General features: G+C 41.1%; 2 protein-coding genes across 2 annotated transcripts in view; one reads left to right on the forward strand and one right to left on the reverse strand.

The window, feature by feature from the left end:
• The window catches only part of ehd1a (EH-domain containing 1a), a 15,410-nt gene extending 1,915 nt beyond the window's left edge, over nucleotides 1–13,495 (forward strand). The window contains exons 2-6 of the mRNA XM_074674683.1: nucleotides 4,423–4,520; nucleotides 10,129–10,370; nucleotides 10,941–11,111; nucleotides 11,970–12,134; nucleotides 12,403–13,495. Coding sequence (XP_074530784.1) covers nucleotides 4,423–4,520; nucleotides 10,129–10,370; nucleotides 10,941–11,111; nucleotides 11,970–12,134; nucleotides 12,403–12,936 — 1,210 coding nt within the window. The 3' untranslated portion in view covers nucleotides 12,937–13,495. The remainder of the gene's footprint in view (nucleotides 1–4,422; nucleotides 4,521–10,128; nucleotides 10,371–10,940; nucleotides 11,112–11,969; nucleotides 12,135–12,402) is intronic.
• Nucleotides 13,496–16,199: 2,704 nt separating this feature from the next.
• map1lc3cl (microtubule-associated protein 1 light chain 3 gamma, like) lies at nucleotides 16,200–17,655 on the reverse strand. The gene is made up of 4 exons (XM_074673970.1): nucleotides 17,441–17,655; nucleotides 17,287–17,342; nucleotides 17,083–17,189; nucleotides 16,200–16,959 (listed from the first exon to the last, which is right to left on the reverse strand). The coding sequence occupies exons 1-4, from the start codon at nucleotides 17,496–17,498 to the stop codon at nucleotides 16,770–16,772; spliced, it is 411 nt and encodes a 136-aa protein (XP_074530071.1). The 5' UTR covers nucleotides 17,499–17,655; the 3' UTR covers nucleotides 16,200–16,769.
• Between the last annotated feature and the right edge of the window lie 2,317 nt (nucleotides 17,656–19,972).

Here is a 19,972-nt window from a genome sequence, read left to right on the forward strand (position 1 = left end):
TCCATTTTCACAGGGTGAATGAAGTGTCTGTGTAAGTGTTAGGAAGTCATTGTGTGAGGTGTTACTGCACAAGCAAGGTGCTGTGAGTCAGAGCTGGCATGATGACGGCTGGCAAAAGCTAAAACATCTTAATCCAATCTATTGTGTGTGGATTTGTGATGACATCAGATGGCTAACATCCAGTTGTTGATGGTGTAACTTCCTGTAGAGGATGTGAGTATGTCCCATCTCCTCCTGGAACCTGTTGGTGTGGCCTAATAGGAAAAGAAAAGAAACAGAGGAACAAATATTTCTCAAATAACTTTTCCTAAACTTAATCTGGAATCAGATTGTCAGGTGAGTTGTATGGCTGTATGGAGTCAACATTCAAGTGGACACTTCCTTAGTTCCTCAGACCTGTTTCCTACACAGATCTCTTCCCTCAATTAAAGCATTTGTGTTATCTTTAACGAGCCCAAGTTTCTGCCAAGCAGCACGAGATAGATTGTGGACCAACAAAAGCTTTTGTCCACCGTAGCACTACTCATCAAACTATCAAACCTGCAGCATCATGGTGGTTCCAGTTTAAGCCGCTCACTCAAGCTTGGGTCAGCTCATATAATTACACAGAATACAAACATGTTTATGACAAAGCAGGTGGATGACATATTTGAAGAACTCTCTCCAGGGTAGGTCAGATACACATTAAATAATTTGTTTTGGCACAAAGCCTAGAACCGGCCGAGGGTTTGATAAAACTTCTGTCAAGTACCAGATCCAGACAGACTTTTTTGAGCTGGGCTGTTTTTGGCTCAGACTGGGCCAGATTTCAACTTTCCCCTCAAAAGGACCCAAGGTATTCAGACTGGTTTTTGGTTGGCTGAAAGTGGTAAAAATCAGCACAAGATATCCAGTATCAGTTTAGTATTTGTACCTGTTTTTTGATAGGTTCATAGGTGGAGCAGAAAAGGCACAACCTTGCTGTGTAGCTCTTTAACCACAGTCATTCAACCTGCAGATTAGCCTTAAACTACTGCCCTCAGAAAGTCACTCTCGGTGTAATCACTTATTTATGAAGAGAGTAAACAGAAATCAGTCACGGGATAAGTGATCACTTACTTTTCCATAATTTGTATTTTGTAGCAGCCTGGTTTCAGATTGTGTCCCAAGCAGTTTGCACTGACTTGTACTGAGGCCTAAATTGAAATCAATCTGCTAAATCAACTCAACACCGTTAGCTCTTGTGCTTTTCTAGTTAAAATGCCACAGCAGTCAGAGGGCTTCAGTGTGTCTGTGCTCTCTCTAAGCCATTAGTCAGTTATACCAGAGTCAGCAAAGTGTAAGTTCCGCACTGGCCTACACTGTCCTGCTCCGTCCTGTCCTGCTCAAGGCCTGTTATTCCAGGGCCTGACTCAGCACTTTGCTCAGATAGGGCACAGCCTTACAGTGCGCTCACCAAACGAATACAAAGGAGTGAAGCATTACAGGTGTGAAGATAATTATATCTGATCTGTTATTTAATTCTTATTTTCATACACACACACAAACACACACACAAAGCAAGATTTTACAGGAAGCAACCATGGAAAAGTGACACATTTGTGACCTCGCCATTCACATCCCCAGCGTAAGCAACAGCCGCCCCGTTTCCTCTTCTTTCCAGGAAGCTGAGGTTACGATGGGAGAAAAAGGTAATAGGTCAGGAGGTGGGCCAAGAGAGGAAGACCTTCTCTCAAGAGCTGGAGCCAGGACTCCCGTCACATGAGAGGTCGGATGTTGAATTTTAACCCCGGTCTCTGGGCCAGGAGTGCAGCCTCACAAAGAGGATGAGTTTTTCACTGCTCAAGACAGACTCAGACTCAGACAGCAGAGGCTTTCAGATAGCTCCGGGCTCCTGGGGCCCCCCGTGCCTGGTAGGGTCTTCCGCTTCTAAGAATTCAGAGATCATTGCAGCATTTTTTCCGACGAGCTCTGTGCGGAAAATGTAAGGTTAGATAGTTAACTGGAAAACCTGCCAGAATTCCAATTGGATACTATACACCATCAGAATCGAGGGAATGGAAAAAGCTGCATGTTTGTTATTATTCGCTGACACTATTATTGTAAAATAATAGCATGCCTAGCATGTGCAAGAGGCCGTGCTCTCATATTCCTTTGAGTTGTTCATTGTCCCTGAATTTTCCTTTTTCCTCCCTGCGTGTGGTATGGGATCTCAGTTAGGGGTGTGTGTGTGTTTGAGAGTGTGTGTGTGTCTGCCCTCCGTGTGGTTACAGCAGGAATGTAAAAGCAAAGTTCTCTGAGTCTTATGACCCGGAGCCTCTGAGCTCATGTTGTGAGTATCGGTTCAGATTGAGAGGAAAAAAAATGCAGCGGAGTGAGAAGCAGCACTCGGAGCTGTGGGGTTCCTTAACAATCCCCTTCTTTGTCCAGAGTGGGATACCGTGGGTTTATGTAAAACCACTCATCCTTTCACTTTGTGTATGTCTGTCTGTGTTTGTGTGAGCCTTGGCTCAGTCTCAGTTGAAAAGAAACATTCTGCTTTAAAGTTTAAACCTCTGTGTCCGAGCTTCAGAGGGTCCATTGTGTAGTGAATCATGTTTCTCTGGGAATGAATCAGGCCTCGAATCATAAGTGATGAAGTATTATCCTCGTGTTTCACACACAATAGTGATCCTTTCCCCAACCCATCATGTAGACGCTGTTGGTAAATTTTGTCCAAGACATCATGTCATTTCACTGTGTTTGTCTAAATTAAATTGCAGCTTTTTTTTAAGAAATGATTCTTCAAGCAAAACTAGCAGATATTTAACATTTCTGGCTTGGGATGCACAATATATCGATATCAATATCAGTATCGGCCGATGATGGTAATTTTTTTTTTTTTACATATTGCAGGGTGTCCGCAGGGTCTTAAAAAGTATTAAAAGTTGATAAATCAATTGTGGGAAGATTAAGGCCCTTAAAAAGTATTAAAAAGTCTTAATCCTAATGTTGTGAGGTATTAAATTTTATTGGTGTTCAAGCTTTGACTCCAGAAGTATCCATGAATATTTATTTTCTTCTTTGCGACTGTTACAAACTAATCTGACACGCCAGACAGACAATTCCATATATCCGCCACAGAAATAGTCCAAGTGGTTTGAAAATGTTTTCGGGGTCAAAAATAATCACACCTGGTGATTGGACGATCATTTTGCTTGTCACACTCATCACCGACCAGCGTGAGGATCTGGAACAAGCTTTAGCGTCTCAAAATATTTCTCTCTAGATCATAAGAGTTTCTCAAGCCCCCTGAGAAAATTTCTCGGACTTTAGACGACCTGGGAGTTTGGATTTTGGTGCGGGCTAAACGTAGCGTTAGCAGCCCAACATATCGGTACGCTAATGCAACAACAAACTCAATTAGCACAGTAGTTTAGTAGCCATTCATATGTATTTTATGCAAGTTGGCCTTAAATAACTGTTACTTGTTGTGGTAATGGGAATGTCAATTAACCTGCCTTTAGTTTCATTTATACTTTCAAGCTTTAATCCTTCTCAGCTTATCTTATTTATGTTAAAATGAAAACTACAATCATCAAAGATTGGTTGCCAACAGCAGCTTAAAGTCGCGGTAAGGTCTTAAGACTTTTTGAAAGTTTTTTTTAAAAAGTCTTAAAAAGGTATTGAATTTAACCTCAGGATTTCAGCATATACCCTGTATTGGCATCAGCTAATGTGTAAAAGTGGGCCAGTATTCACTCATTAGCTGCCAACCATTTTCAGAGCATCTTGAACGATCTTTTAGGACCCAAATAATAATGTTTTCTATTACTATGTAAACACCAAAACTACCAAAGAAGAGTGGACAAGGAAAACAAGTTTGACAATAAAGGGAGGTATTGAAAAATTAAATTTGCATGATTTTAAGTATGTTCACAATTTGATCATCTCAGACTTTTTTTTTTTTTTACCAATTTTGATATTGGTTAATATCGGCTATCAGCCATAACAGCAATAATAATATTAATATCGGTATCAGCCAAAATGTTCATATCGGTGCATCCCTATTTCTGGCCGTTTGTGATATTAAGTAGTTGGTGTAATCATTTAAATAAAAACATACTTTAATCAGTGATGGTATGAAGGTATTCAACTTTTAACCATAAAGACGTCTGAATCAGGGCAGTGGCAGCACCCTGAACCTTCTAGTTCCTGCTTAGTGGTCATGTTGTGTATGTTTCTGTTACGTTCCTGTGTGAGAGCATGAAGGTTGTTTCCAACAGCTCATGAGCTACATCTGTTTAATGCCAAGCTTATATATAAACACTCTCACCCAACTGTTTTTTATTTGGCGTCACTGCTGCCTTTACGGTCTACCTCCATGTCTGATCCTTTCCCTAGAGCTGTTCTCATCCATTCCATGGACTCTTCTGTCTCTCATCCCTTTTTTTTTCTTGGCAGGTTCATGTGCGCCCAGATGCCCAACCCTGTCCTGGAGAGCATCAGCATCATCGATACTCCTGGAATCCTGTCTGGAGAGAAGCAGAGGATAAGCAGAGGTATGTGTGAAATAAATAACCCCAGGTTTACTGTCTTCTTATTCACATTATCACCACTACGACTGTTTGACTGAGCCAAACTATCTCTGCTAAGAAAAAAAAAATCTTGTAAATGATTTAAACTGAGATGCATATGGGAAATGAATACATAGTGCATCTTAAGTTCAAGTATGAAAAAAGGAAACATGCTTAACCTACATACACTTCCCTCAGCCTCTCTCTGGTACTTCTGTTTAATATGTCCCACACAAAGTCAACTCCAGCAGTCAAACCGGTATTTAACCCTTGACTCCCTCGGCTCAAAGCCTCACCAAACAGGTTGTGTATCTGATAAAGGCTTTCTCAGCTCGACAAGAGAATGGTGAGGGGTTTCAGCACTCTAAAGTTGATTTCCTGTTCTCTACCTGCAGTTTTCTGCAGCACACCCCTCTTTCACATCCTTCCCCTTATTTTCTCACTTGTTTCATTTGAGCCTGCAGCAAGTCGAGGACTGAGCTAACAACAACAGCAGAAATCATTTCCTATGAGTGGCTGGGTGGCATCTTTGTTTATCCTGTGCTGTATCATTTATCACTTTACATCTGAGTCATTTCCCTGCACTGGTGGAAATAAATCGGTTCATATATTTATCCATGTGCTCCATTGTAACTGCGACCTACTGGGTTACTTCAGATTTGCAATGTTTGCAGCTTTTCTTTTACTTTTGATGATCCTACAAAACTCAGACAGATGATAACGGAGCAGCTGAGCTTCTGTTTTTTTTCTACCTGATTTGAGCCCCTTTAAGAGGAAGTGCATATACACGCAGCAGAGTTTTTGTGTACTCAAGGGAAAGGATGTGGAGTAAAATGGCAAACATAGCAGAGAGTTTCCCAAGACCTCCTCCCACCATCACCACCACTGTCTCTATTGCATGGAGAGCCTGTAAATCTGCACATGACACACAGTGGGAAGAGGGAGGAACAATTCAAGAAAGTACTGAAGCCAACCAACGGCAAATCAATCGGCTTCTATTTTAGAAATTAATTAAACATCAGAGTGTTGGAAACATTCAGGGAGTTATTTTTGAAACTTTAGTGGAACATGTTTATTGCAGCAGCAGTAAATTTGATCCAACAGAAAGCAAGTGGCTTCAAAAAGCCAACACTAAACTAGTACACGCAAGTGCTAATCTAATCTATGAGACAAATATGTCTGCATGAATGAAAGGGTCAACACATGTCGAGGTCACCCCGTCTGCAGAGAGGAGCAGATGAAATCTGATGCCTCACACCTCACACAGTTTTGTTTCCATACATGCTTACTTTTACATTCTTACTCTCAAAGGCAGTCTCACACACACGGTTATCCCTTTAACTGTTTCTACATAAACACAGATACAATACTGTACTACCCAGACATACCGATCTGTGCTGTTTCATATATAAACAGGAATTGGATTGTACAGCTGAACTGTGACGGGCATTTGTGTCTCAGCAGCCTCCAGTGCAAGCTAAAAGTCTTCTTCCACTCTAAAGAAGCTTTACATTCAGAAAAAAAACGTAGTGTGTGTTGTCAATTTATGGTAGCTAAGCGTTTGTATTGCATAATACTGTGAATGTGAATCCTTTTTTGTTGAAGTCAGCAAATATAGCTTCCTCGGTTGAATATGGAGTGAGAACAACAATGAAGAAACTGGGATTTTGCAGAAGCAGTTGCTGTCTTTCCTGTAGTCCCTGTTGATGACTTGACATGAATAGTAGCATGTTCAACATGTTCATGTTCCTATACTGCAAATGTAGCTGACAGGGGGAAAAAAATCTGATATGGATATGCTAAAACTTTTAGAAGTTGAAACTTAATCACACGCACTGAGTTTTACCTCTGAAAATGTTTGTGATGCACCAGTCCAGCTTTTCTGGTCCCGAGACCAATACCTGGGCTTTGGGTATCGACACTACTGATACTGATCCGATACTAGTGTTAAATAATAACCTGCATGCTCTACTGTGGGACAAGACTGGTAATGTTTTGAGTAAAAGACAAAAATGCGTACATATGGAATTACTGAAGTTAGTATTTTTTAAACTTTAAGTGTTTAAATGTTTAACAGCAGTTTGGTTGAAAAATGACTATTTGATTGTAAAATTTTAAACCTTGTAGACTAAATCATAGTTTAGCCTTAGTGTCAAGTTTGGACCAATCCTTTCCCACCGATACCCGATCCAGCTTTGAGGGGCTGGATCAGCGCCGATACCCGATACTAGGATCAGATGGGTGCATCCCTAGTTTCTAGATGTAGATAGTAATATCAATTAGGGCTGCAGCTATCGAATATTTTAGTATTCAAGTATTCTACTGAAAATCCCATCGATTAATCGAGTAATCGGATAAAATACATTTTTGTTTAGTTAAAGAGCAGTTATTTTTCAAATGAAATTTTTTCTCTTTAAGAAATAGAATTTTCTGATACAGCATGTCAATAAGAGCACTTGCTTTGGTAGCTCCAATGTTGCGGACCCAATTGGCACCCGTTTCGTAGAATGACCCATTAGTCTCCCATCTCCAGAAAAGAAGCTAGATTTGTTGCTAGTTGCTATTTTGTATAAGCAGTAGCTTGAGGGGTCTGAAAACTTTCTTAATATGGCCTCGGCTCTATTTGAAATACCACTCTTTGATCTTTTTTAGAATTAAACAATTCCTCGAGGCGGAGAAAATTACTCGAGTAATTTTTATCTCGAATCATTCGAGGAATCGTTTCAGCTCTAATATCAATTTAATGTCTATATGTTAAATATTGGTCTGAATATGTTGTGAATGACTCACACAGAAAACAATATCAAATGTACCCGTTAGATTTACTTTTTAGACCATTGGGAAATTAGTAAACTGATACTGATTGATAATGCCAATTTTTTTTTCTCTTCTATAGTGACAGACTGATGTAGACCAAATCCCCTCCTAGAGCAAAGCTGGGATCTACTATAATAGTTCTGGGCACATGGTCCTCCGATCAGGCAGTTTGCTGTTTGCCTGCCTAACCAAAGTATATCATGTGTTTAATATTTAGTATTCAAATCTGGATAATTGATTCACTGCTTTCAGACTGAGATCACAAGACCCAGTGAGAGGAGTCTACATGTAGACTGAGCTGCTGGCATCATTTACAAGCTGCAGCTTGTATTCTAGCCCCTGAAGCTATCCTTGGCTAGCTTACTACTGTTGACAGTAAACAAAAAGGTAAACTCACCTCCAGGTCTTGCTGAAGTATTGACAACCTGTGGTGACAGACTTTTTAAGCTTTCTATCCCCCTTTTTGTTACGTCCTTTTTTATTTTGTAGACTTTCCCACCTCAGTGATGGGATCATGTGAGGTAGTGTGTTTTTACCTCTGACCCAAATTGATTTAAAATCTCTTACTGGTCAGCATGTTATTATTTAAATGTTGAAATGTTAACCTTTTTGGGGGAAAGAACATCATATGTGAGTGTGCAGTTGTCAAAGCCTCGCTATGTAAAACTAACTGACTCTTGTGTGTAGCTCCATAATGACAGACATCAAATCTTTCCTCTAAACTCCAAGAATATCCATAACTGTCAGACTGTTCTCTCACTTTTCCTGAGATTCAAAGTGTTTCCTGAAATAAAACTCAGTTAAGATCTTCAAAAATAGGAGCAATGACTCTTTTCCTCAGCTCTCTACTAATGATGGACACATACTTTAAAGGCCTGTCCACGTTAGTCATGAGTAGGCGGGTTCATCTCTGCCCGTCTGTGAATATGGCAGAAACATGGCAGTTGTTGATGCTATGAGCTATAAGTAAGTCCATACTTGAGCAGCTGTCTTTCCAGAAGATTCCCTGGCGTGTGTTTTAAAAACAGACTTTAGAAAGAATGAGCAAATGTCCCTGGCTGGCTCCCACGGGGATCTTGGACTTGGAGTATTCCCCTTTTACCCCCTTCTGCTTTCACTTGTTGAATGTCATGCTCACATCAGACAGAAAGTCCGTTTTGCTGTGGGTGATTTCCAGCACCTATCTGAATGTCAATATCTGGTTACATTTCTCTTTTACTTTCACTTTAAGTCATGCTTTCATCCTCCAACTCTCTCCTCTCTTCCTTTTTGTACTCCTCTCTCCACCTCCTGTCTTATTCTTTAAAATCTCCATCTATAGACTGTATCTCTCTGTCTGTCTTTTGTATACACGTGCTCAGACGCAGACAATAGCCAGCCATGTTGGAATGCGTGTGCAGCAGATCTGGCGCTGATTGTGGGGACAGCCGCGATGAGCTTTTAGAGCAACTGCATTCTTCTCTGATCAGATGACACACAGACGCTAATCAAAACCATAATTCTGTCCTCCTCACTCCCTCCTCAAGGCAAAGGAAAGTTCAGGAGAAAGGCCTGATTGTCGTAATTTGAGTTCGTCTCACTGTTATTCTAATAACACGAGGAAGAGGAAAGTACAGCGGGTTTCTGTCCGACAGCAGTAACAGAAATGTGTTTTTAGCACAGTCTAGCTTCGGCTGACGCTTGTGGGTGTTATCCTGAGGACAGACACAGCAGAGTGTGTAATCTTAACTTTTTATTTCCTGCTTGTGGCTGTTGTTTGCTCCCTTATGTCTTTCTGTATCATTTTATACCCAGCAGTGATGAGGAATGTTTCTCATACATTATGAATGACGTCTCCTTCCAGAGTTTGACAAGTGTTCAAACTGTCTTTACCTTCATACCCTCTGAGCTGTTTCAGTGACACCAGTAAATAAGTAACCAGGAAAGAGAAAGCACTGCCTTTTCAAAGCCCTTATCCAAACATTATTGGATCAACATGACTCGGAAAATAAATGATGAATCCACAATTAAACCCACCCTGACAACAATTTATTGACTGCTTAGTACAATTCAGCTCTTCCTGTGTTTGGACTCTGGTATTTCTCCACAACACTGAGCCTTTGAGCGCGGTTGGTGAGCATAGACTGTGCAAAATCTCAAACATGTTCTCCCACTCACATGAATGGAAAAACAATCACTGTTAATTCTTGTTTGTGTGCCCCTTCAGTTCGCATCTTCCTTTGTATCAGAGCGTTATTCTACTTTGACCTGGATTTAGTTGCTTCTGTTAAATCATTACAGAAACAGATCACACCCATTAGAGCTGAGGGCTTCTTATCAGGGTTGACCTTTGTAAAATCTTCACCTTTGATAGTCCAAACAAACTGTGAATAAGCTTTAATCAGAAATTAAAGTCATTAGTTGATCACTAAACAAGCAAGGTTTTATATGAGGGCTTTATCAACCCAGGAACATGGGATCTAACATTATCCTTATCATTGAAAGGCTGACAATGTGGCTTAATACCTTTAAAGCAGGTATTAGTAGCCTGTTTTATGAAAGGAAGATAAAGTTAAAGAAATACTGGTGTGGTTTGGAGGTTTCAGTTGGGCTTGCTATGATTTATCTAAGCGCCAAACTCTCACTCACAGCTTAATATGCACTGCTGCATCCTTCCCAAACCCAGAGAATCCAAGCTGCTATCAGGTCTACAGTGAAAGTCATCAGGGAGCTCTACAGTTTTTTGTGCAGATCACATCTTTAAACAGGCAGCCTTCTCTTTCTTTTTTGTCCCCAGGTTACGACTTTGCTGCAGTGCTGGAGTGGTTTGCAGAGCGAGTGGACCGCATCATCCTCCTCTTTGACGCTCACAAGCTGGACATTTCTGATGAGTTTTCGGAAGTGATCCGAGCCCTCAAAAACCATGAGGACAAAATGCGAGTTGTGCTGAACAAAGCGGACCAAATCAGCACTCAGCAGCTCATGAGGGTCTACGGAGCTCTGATGTGGTCTTTGGGAAAGATCATCAACACACCAGAGGTAAAATACACGTAGCTTCTTTGGACACTGTGTGTGGCTGATTGTTAAACCAAGCAGTCTAATGACCTAACAGTCACTGAGAAAAACTAATTTAATGTTCAATTAATGTAAATCACTGTAATACATACCTTTAATCAAAAACTTCATGCAACTCCTTATGTCATGTGACTTCACTTACCTTGTGACTTTTTCTCTGACCATTGGGTTAATATTTGATCTAGAGCCATATTCATAAACCGATACTACAGACACCTTTGGATTGTGTGGAGAATGATTCATTGACTCAGAGAGCGCGCGTTTCTTATCCTGTTGCCAGGATGTGAAACATCAGAACAGACACACAGTAAAATTTGATTGTTACTTCTTATAAAGCTCAGTTCTTCCACCCATCCTGTAATCCTATTTTAGGTGTAATTTATTAATGTTGTTCTGTTTCTGTTCAAGCACAAATTGCTGTCTTGTGTTTGTGACCTGTGGAAGAATTTCCTGTGGTGTGGGTGTGGGCAATAAACTGTAACCTGATGGATGGTTGAGATTATAGGAGGTTAACTTGAGCAAACTTTATTCCAGGTGGTGCGTGTGTACATCGGGTCATTCTGGGCCCAACCCCTGCTGGTCCCTGATAACAGGAAGTTGTTTGAAGCAGAGGAGCAGGACCTGTTCCTGGACATCCAGTCGTTGCCACGCAACGCAGCACTACGCAAACTGAATGACCTCATTAAACGGGCTCGCCTTGCCAAGGTTAGTAATGACATGAAAACGAGTCAATCCAAGGGAGCTGCAAAACCTAGCTGAGGCTGATGGGAATGCTGTTGGTCCTGTTGGTATTTAGTCAACAAACTAAGTTAAGTGGCATAATAACATTTTGGCTTGATGATGGTGGGAGGTAAAAGACGGGACCAATATTACAACACAACACAACCAAAGACAGACGACCAACTGAACCAAATACCATCAGGATCTTTTTAACACTAACAGTTTGTCCAGTGTTTTCACCAGTGGGTTTTAAAAGTCAGCATGTACCTTTCCTGATCTCTGTGCAGTTGTTCAAAGTTGTAAAGAAAGTCCCTTACCCTTGTAGAAGTGGTTGACTCGCTTACACACTGTTTATGTTACTGCTTTTACTAAGCAGCTAGAGCATCACGCCTGATTACATTTCATCATAAGTGTTATCTTCACTTTTTCTTCCTCATTCTCTCACCACTATCTGCCCCTCCAGCCCTACAACAGAACGGTTTCACAAAATGGGGTTGTCATTTTTAACAGCTCAGCGGCTATTTCTTAATTAACCAAAAGGCAGAAGTGAATACAAGATCATTTTTGCAGTTTTGTAAACCTGTTTCTATTTGTAAATGAGTGAAACAAAATGCGTTAGTTCCTGTACAGGGCCGTATTTGTTTATTTTGTGAATTCCCAGCTTAAAACTACCCTGATGACTCAACATTTACGCTGCTTTGAACACTCATCTGTGTTTGTTTGACTTACCTGAAATGAAATAAATGAAAAACAACTCCCTACAGTTGTATCATAAAGTTTAGTTTTAGTGCAGTTTAGTCATCACTGCACATATGTTACATTATTTCCACTTCTGTTGTCCAGGTGCAAGCCTACATTATCAGCTCCCTGAAGAAAGACATGCCAAGTGTGTTTGGAAAAGATTCCAAGAAGAAGGAGCTGATAGCCAACCTGGGAGAGATCTACCATCGGATCGAGAAGGAGCATCAGATCTCACCTGGAGACTTCCCCAACCTTGCAAAGATGCAGGTAAGATAAAGAGTGTATTTGTGGCTTATTATGTAAAGTGTCCAAAAGAAAGATTAAGTTCAGAGTGGAATGACCTTCCAACCTTTACTCTCTTCACATCTTTGCCCTTCTTTCCTGCCCTTGCCCTCCAGGATGGGCCAGGACGGGGATGAGATTTATTTTTCCTGGTTTGTCAGGAAATCCTGCTTCTTGTATGCTACTCCCGTTGGTAGCCATTGACGACTGATCTATTTCTATCACCAATTCCTGTTTTCCCCCATCCCCTCAGGAGCTGCTGAACGGCCAAGACTTCTCTAAGTTCGCAGCGCTGAAGCCCAAACTGCTGGAGGCGGTTGAGGACATGCTTGCTAATGACATCGCCCGTCTGATGGCCATGGTTCGCCAGGAGGAGGCTGCCATGCCCAGCCAGGTTGTAAAGGGTGGAGCCTTTGAGGGTACGATGACCGGTCCGTTTGGTCACGGCTATGGAGAGGGAGCCAGTGAGGGCATTGACGAGCTGGAGTGGGTGGTGGGTCGTGACAAGCCAACATATGATGAGATCTTCTACACTCTCTCACCCATCAATGGCAAAGTATCTGGAGCTGCAGCCAAGAAGGAGATGCTGAAGTCCAAGCTGCCCAACACAGTCCTGGGCAAGATCTGGAAGCTGGCAGATGTGGATAAAGATGGCCTACTCGACGATGAGGAGTTTGCTTTAGCCAACCATCTGATCAAGGTAAAGCTGGAAGGCCATGAGCTTCCAGCTACCCTGCCCGGGCATCTGGTGCCCCCGTCCAAACGCTCAGCAGTCCTTGAGGACTGAGGGAGGAGTAAGGTGTGGGACCAGCCACGTCAAAGCATTGCACCATGTTGAGGACTCTCCAGACAAAAGTCCAACTACAAGCATGTACAGCATCATCCTCCATCAAGCTGTGAGTCAACTGGCATCCTGACATGGCCAGGAGTTATTGCTGTGATCTTTGCACCAGAGAGAGACTGGAGGGTTTAGTGGGAAGGGAGGGATGGGTGATATTAAGATATCTATTGAAAATAAATGGAGAGAAGGGGTTGATTTGAAAACAGATGAATGGACATTACTGGATCATGAACTGATGGGCAGATTGGAGATTGCATGATGGGGCTGAACATGGATTTTTGAAACCTGTGTTAAAGATTTCTTCTAAGTACACAACCCATATTATTATTGTTATTATTTGTTGATCCAAAGAAATATAGTTTTTTTCCATTTGGAGGGAAAAGAGGAAATAAAATCAAAACAGCTGTTAGAATTGTTTTATCTCTATTTTTGTATTTCCTGACTGTTAACGTTGACTCTTTCCAAATGCTTCCCTTTTTATTATTTTGCCAGATAAATAAAAAGGAATACTGTACCATCTGAGTCATGGTTTTGTGGTTTTGTGCTGTTCTGTGGTCATCAGCTTTCTGACACAGAAACTCTCACTGATGAGCTACCAATAAGAAGACAAGAGAGAGACTGAATCAAGGTTACGTGCTTTCAATTTGAAGAAAGTTGTTCAACCAGGGTCAGGCCAAGAACTCTGAGGTCATCTGGAGGCTGACTTTTATTTTGAAGCGGTCTTATTGCGACAATTTAAATGGAGTGCACTGCCCTCTGTAGGACAGACAGAGTCACTGTCAGGACATATAAGGCCATTTAAATCCGAGGCAAGTTGCATATTTTTAAGGGCAATAAAAAACAGTGGTGAAGACAGATGGGATTTTCCTAAAAACACTCCAAGGACATATGGAAACAACTTGCATGAATAGAAAGGAAAGGAAGCTTTAATTTTATCAAAATCAGATTGGAGCCTGAAAGAGGAGGAGTTGTTTCTTGGCTTTAAACTCACATCGTAAACTATTACATAAGACCAAAGAGGTCCAACCTGCTCCGAGGCCTGTTTGCATGATTCAATAATGACACAAGTTAAAGAAACTGAAATGTAAATCAGATGCACCTCGATGGTTGAAAGTGTGGTGGAACAACCCTCACCTGAATGATGCGACTTCAGTGAACAACAACCAGGTGACTTATGCAATAGTTATGTAAACACATGCCCACATATATCTTTCACTGCACGTCTCCTCCTGTATGTTTACATTCTTCTCCCCTGATGCCTTGTATCAGACTTCACAACTCTGTTTTTTCCAACTAAAGCAAGGGAAGAATCCTGAGAATCCACTGTCACCGATCTCATCACCCCGCACTCACAGCCTCGTGTCTCTGGCTCATCAGCACATGGAGACTCATTGACATTCAGCTCACTCATTGACTCACTGGATAATCACTCAGTGTCAGATACACATGATGTCCACCAGCTGTTTCCCCCCCAACAGAAGGAGACTGTAACTTTGATCAAGTCTTGGGGCGCACTCTTGTGTCTTCGACTGTCATTACAGATTTATATTAAGTCATGTTCTAACCCTGTGAGTGGCTGTGTGGCCTATTGTGCCTTTTTCTCGACAGTTTTCTGCTGCTGCTCGAGAAGATGTAACAAGTCCTCAACAAGAAAGCACAAAAGTATTCTTCAAACCTCTTTTTTACCTCTTTTGAAAGAAACTCTATGACACCTCAAATAAGATTATGGTCTTAGTGTTGAATTAAAAGAAATTGAATCAAATCAGTTTTTTTCCCTCTTTGTTTTAAATTATCTGAGGGGTTTCTTGAAGCTTACTGAAGCAGATTATCAAGTATTTTAAAAAGGAAAAGAGGCATGATGATTACCATAATCGCGTCCCTAAAATGTAGTCTGGTGATAACTTCTGCTTAAATAGCCCCGATCCATAGGTTTGAACCAACTCACTTAAATCAGCAAACTAAATCAGGTTACATAATGCATTACATCTAACAAAAGAGAAAGGCTGATCAGAGGACTACAAAACTGCTGTACGAATAGAGCGGTAGATTAGTAGTGCTTCTAATTTAGAGTGAAAAAAAATCTTGTATTAATAATACCACTTTTAGAATAAAGCTCATTGTGAACAGTTGATACTGACTGTTCAGTATTCTGCATGTGGTATTATAATGTGCCAAAGCGTAAGTAAATACAGATGTTTGCAGAAGCGCCCCGACCTTTTAACTTTGCTGTGGTGAAGACAGATCATTTGCAGCCTGCTGTGGCTGCAGGTTCCTCTGTTCTGGTGTGATACTTTAATGACAGGGAGCTGATGGAATGCTCACAGTGGTGTGAAGTAAGAGAGGAGGCACGTCTGTACGTCCCCGTGTTTCTGTACACTCTGTGTTTGTATAGCTGTCCTGCTCCCACACTGTATATCTCTCCTATACACTGCTTCCTTTTTCCTGCAGTCCTCTGTTGGGACGTCACTATCTCCCCATGTTTCTCTTTCCCTTTTCCCCTCTTTTCTTTCACTGTTTACGGAGAGCAGCTCTTTGTTTCTCATTTGAACCCTGTCACTCCCTCATCCTCGGTCGCGCAGCCCCCCTCTCTCACTGTTTTGGGTGACATTTGTTCTCCTGTGTCTAAAAATACTGCCGCCAGCCCCCTGACACACTGACCCCTGCAGGTAGTTGACTGGGTCAGGCTTATATAACACAGTCATGTGGAGGGAGTGCCACTTTGCGGGCAGGTGAGGAATGAAGCACCATATTGTACATACTTGTACGACACAGAGTACAAGTACACAGGGAAATTACACAATTTTCAGAGCGGCACGCCCATGGCCTCTACGCTCAACTTAGAGTGTTTGACTGAAACTAAAACAATGCTTTTTAATGTTATAGCACCATGTCAGGGATTCAACTCTCTCTTGGCAGCCTGAGCAGACGCTCTGTGTCTTACGACTTCAACTGCCTGTAGTTCAAAGTGAAAATGCAGTTGTTACCTGCAGACTTTTGGGACCTGACAGGACTATTTATTTAAATGAGGCATTAAATTGACTAGAGAGGCGATACTATAGCATAATCTCTGCATTGGATCATAAAAATCACACAGGGCCAACAGTTAAAAGGACAGGATTTTATTCTGACAGCTTGATACAGAACAAGAAATCAGAGCAGCATCAAATTGACATCCGTCTTTATAGTCAGTACCTTTAGATTCAGGGATGTGTGCACATTTTTGGAGGGAAGAGGAGAATGAAGAGGCAACCAACAAGAGGAGAGGGGGAAAGGGGGATAAGTGCTAAAAAGGAGTCTGATTAGAAGCTTGACATTTACCCTGTTTACAGCCTACAAAGGAGGAGCTTGTTTCACACCAAAGTGACAATACAGAGACTTGTTTGCATTAAAACTTAAAGTAACTTCAGGTCACAGTGGAAATGTATGACCTGTAAAACAATACAACAGGCAAACAACATCACAATTTTAACTTTTTCTTCAGATCAGAAGACCTAAAACCCCAAAAGACCGATTCATGTTTTGTATCAATTTCTATTCTCTAACTGTGCAAGTCGTCCACCATAGTCTAATTTTGGCTGACTGAAGTGGCAGGGCACATAAAAACGTGGGATGAAGAATTTCACTGACAGTCCATAGAGTTTCATGAGGTAGGTGGATCTGCAGTTTGTGGCTAAAAAACACAGAACAGGAACAGTTTGGGCTCGGCTTGGTTTGCCCTGTTCTGTCGTGTGGTGTCACCACCATTGGTCCAGGTTCAGTTCATGCTACATGTTTCACACTCAGCAGGGCGGCCTGGCTGCTAGCTGAGGTGCTCCGAACATCTCTTGTGAAGCGTAGGTGATGTAGAGGAAGCCATCTGTGTCGCTGAAGCGGGAATAAACCTCCCCCATGCTGGAGGACATGCAGGACATGCTCTTCTCTGCTACCAGCAGGAACAGAGCCTGGTTGGAGTCCAAGGCGATTTTGTTTCTGAAAAAAAAAAAAAGAAAAGGCAGTTGAGAAATGTACAACTTGGTTGAGAAAGGAAAGGTTCAGGATGGCTTGAAGAATAAATGAGAAACCCTTTTTAAAAAGTTAGTACAAATTATTCACCTTAACAGACACAGGAACTGACCCAAGGTGAGCTCAAATGGAACCAGGAACTTTGTTTTGTCTAACAAAGGGAGAGTCTTTTCACGGATGTATCGTTCCACAATCACCTGAATGGAACAAACACATTATATAAGTTGGTACAGCCTCTACACGGAAACTGACATACTTGTCACTAACTTGTGAAAGTGTCAAAAAGCATCTCACAGGCAGTTTGTTGGGGAATTTAGAGCGAATACTGCACACTTCATCTTTTCTTGTTTCTAAGAAGAGAATTAAAACACATTTTAAAAGCTTTAAAAGTAGCAATCGTGCATTTTTCACAAAGAAGGCGTAGCAATAAAAGATTTTCTAGTCTTACCAAGGCATTTCCTTTGCTTGAAGGGCATCATCTCCATGGATTTCTCAAAGGGAGCCATGTTTTTCTTGCTTTGGGTGGTTTGCAGTGGGTGGTGGTGGTGGAGGCAGTGTGGTCGTCTTTCCCGGGCTGACAGAGAAGTCCCCTCGGGTGGAAGTAGGCAAACCCCACTGAGCTGCTCTGACCACTGCTGTTTTATAGGGTACAGAGCCGGGAGGAGTCCAAATGTGTCACTAAAAGACACAGACATACTCTTGGTGTGTGTGTGTGTGTGTGTGTGTGTGTGTGTGTGTGTGTGTGTGTGTGTGTGTGTGTGTGTGTGTGTGTGTGTGTGTGTGTGTGTGTGTGTGTGTGTGTGTGTGTGTGTGTGTGTGTGTGCTCTTGCCCTCATTACTGGCTTGAGCCACATTCACACACACTGGTTATCTCACTGTGTTTTGTCACATCTACTTGTGATATTGCTGCTGCTGTCACATACACACTCCACAGGGGGGGTACAGACAAGAGGAGAGAAGAGTAATAAGAGCAGGTCGACCATGTGAAGAGCATAAACAACACATGACATTAACTGATTGGATGAAGAGTGAGTGAAAAGGGACGTTCTGTCTGTACTCAGTTAAAAGCAACCTACAATCTCAGAGTAAAATCCCTGGTGCCGACTTTATCATAAAATTGCTCTAAAATCAATTAACAGACACATTTTCTCTCCTCCTGACCTTTGACCTCACCTTCTGTCCTCATTGCTGGTCACATTACAGCTTTTTATTGATCTTGTTTCAGCTGTGGCAGATAACAATGATCGATAGAAACATTGACAGCAGTATATGTCCTTATGTCACATAGTCATGCCAACATGTTACATTTAATGATAGGGTTTACTTTAGGTTGAACTGCAGAAAGAATTTGTTTAACTTCTCCTGTACATACACTTTAGTCGTGTTTTGCTTTGTGCATACTTTTTAAAGACAGGTTCACTTTACCAAGCTTCTTTTAATACTTGTCTCAGAGAATTTAGCTCAGTAATCTTTATTGGTCCTGTTTCTATGAAGGCAATTGAATATGTCACAATAGGTAAATATTTAATTTAGCCATGGCTGATTCAGCTTGAGATTTCTCAAACTGTGGGAGTTGCAGGGTGACTCGTGACAGGATAGAAAATGAAAAGGCAAACAATAACATACAGCAAAATATGATACAATATTGTTTGATACATTAGGATACAATGTGCTGTTCTGGGATACAATATATGTGACAATATCATATGATATGATTTGATGTCATACAACAAGATGTGAAGCAAAAACCATGGCAATCCAATGTAATAAGGTATGGTACAGTATGATACCATACTATATGATGTCATGAATGCAATGCAGGATAATAGGATATGACATATATATAATATGCTATAATCTGATATGATATGAAACCATACAAAACTATACCATAGGATAGAATCTGGATGAAACCTGGCTATATTATATAACACTATACAAATAGCTCCAAAATGGTAAGATATTTAATTAATCTATTAATTAATTAAAAGATAGTGCTGAAATGCCTCTAATTTACTTACAGTAACAGCATAGCACATCCAGAATCAGTACATTTTGAATGCGTACTGAATTTCTTCATTTTATAAAAGATACACAAGGATATTACTGATTCTTTAAAAAAATATTACTTACATATCACGCAACGGACATCTGCTCCATCATGCTCCCGTCCAGTCTCTTTATCAGGTTTTATAAACATCTGTTTTTATAGACACAGCTTATTTGAGTCTATACCCCCCTTTCAGAGGCTGCAGTGTGTGGAGCTGTGTAATTGTTCTGCATAATACTGTTTTTCATCCTTTTTATTTGTCCACTCCATAGCCAAAACTTTAGCGTGGATATCGAAGAAGGTTTCTTGTTTCTTCATTAATATTGCAGTTGTTGCCTGGAGAACATGTCCAGGGCCCTGGAGCTGCTCTGGAGCTGTTAAAGATCTCCCTCTGCTGGTTAAAAGGTGGCACTAGAGTAAAGTGCACTGCACCTGTCAAGCCTAAGGAACATAACTGTTAAATTAGCTTAGCAACAACAGTCACACTATTTGCTCTTCATAACCACCAGTCAGGCTTGAAATAACGATTACAATTTTCTCTCTATGATTCCATACAAACATTTGGTGACAGTTAAAGAAAATAATTTATCAAAAACATAATAATTTCATATCCACCAAAATAAAAGACGAATAAATACTGAGTGGAAAATCCTGAATTTTCATTTTAGAGGAACATTTCTCTCTGAGCAAACATTTGCTGTTGGGCTATTGACCCACTTCCCACTCAACCTGCTCCCCCTCTGTGGACCCTATATGTCCTCTTATATGTGCCATGTGACCCAGAGAGAACAAACAAAACACCTGATGATTAAATATCACAAACACACTGTCAATGGAATGTAACTTAACTCTTTTGTCAGACACATGATGAGGGATAATGTGCAACAACAAGAAGAACATTCAGACTACCACAAAAGAAAGTTAAAGTTT

Source organism: Halichoeres trimaculatus, unplaced genomic scaffold (assembly GCF_033239565.1).
Source record: "Halichoeres trimaculatus isolate MK-OKI-2021-1 unplaced genomic scaffold, fHalTri1.1 fHalTri1_scaffold_7, whole genome shotgun sequence".
NCBI lineage: Eukaryota > Metazoa > Chordata > Actinopteri > Labriformes > Labridae > Halichoeres > Halichoeres trimaculatus.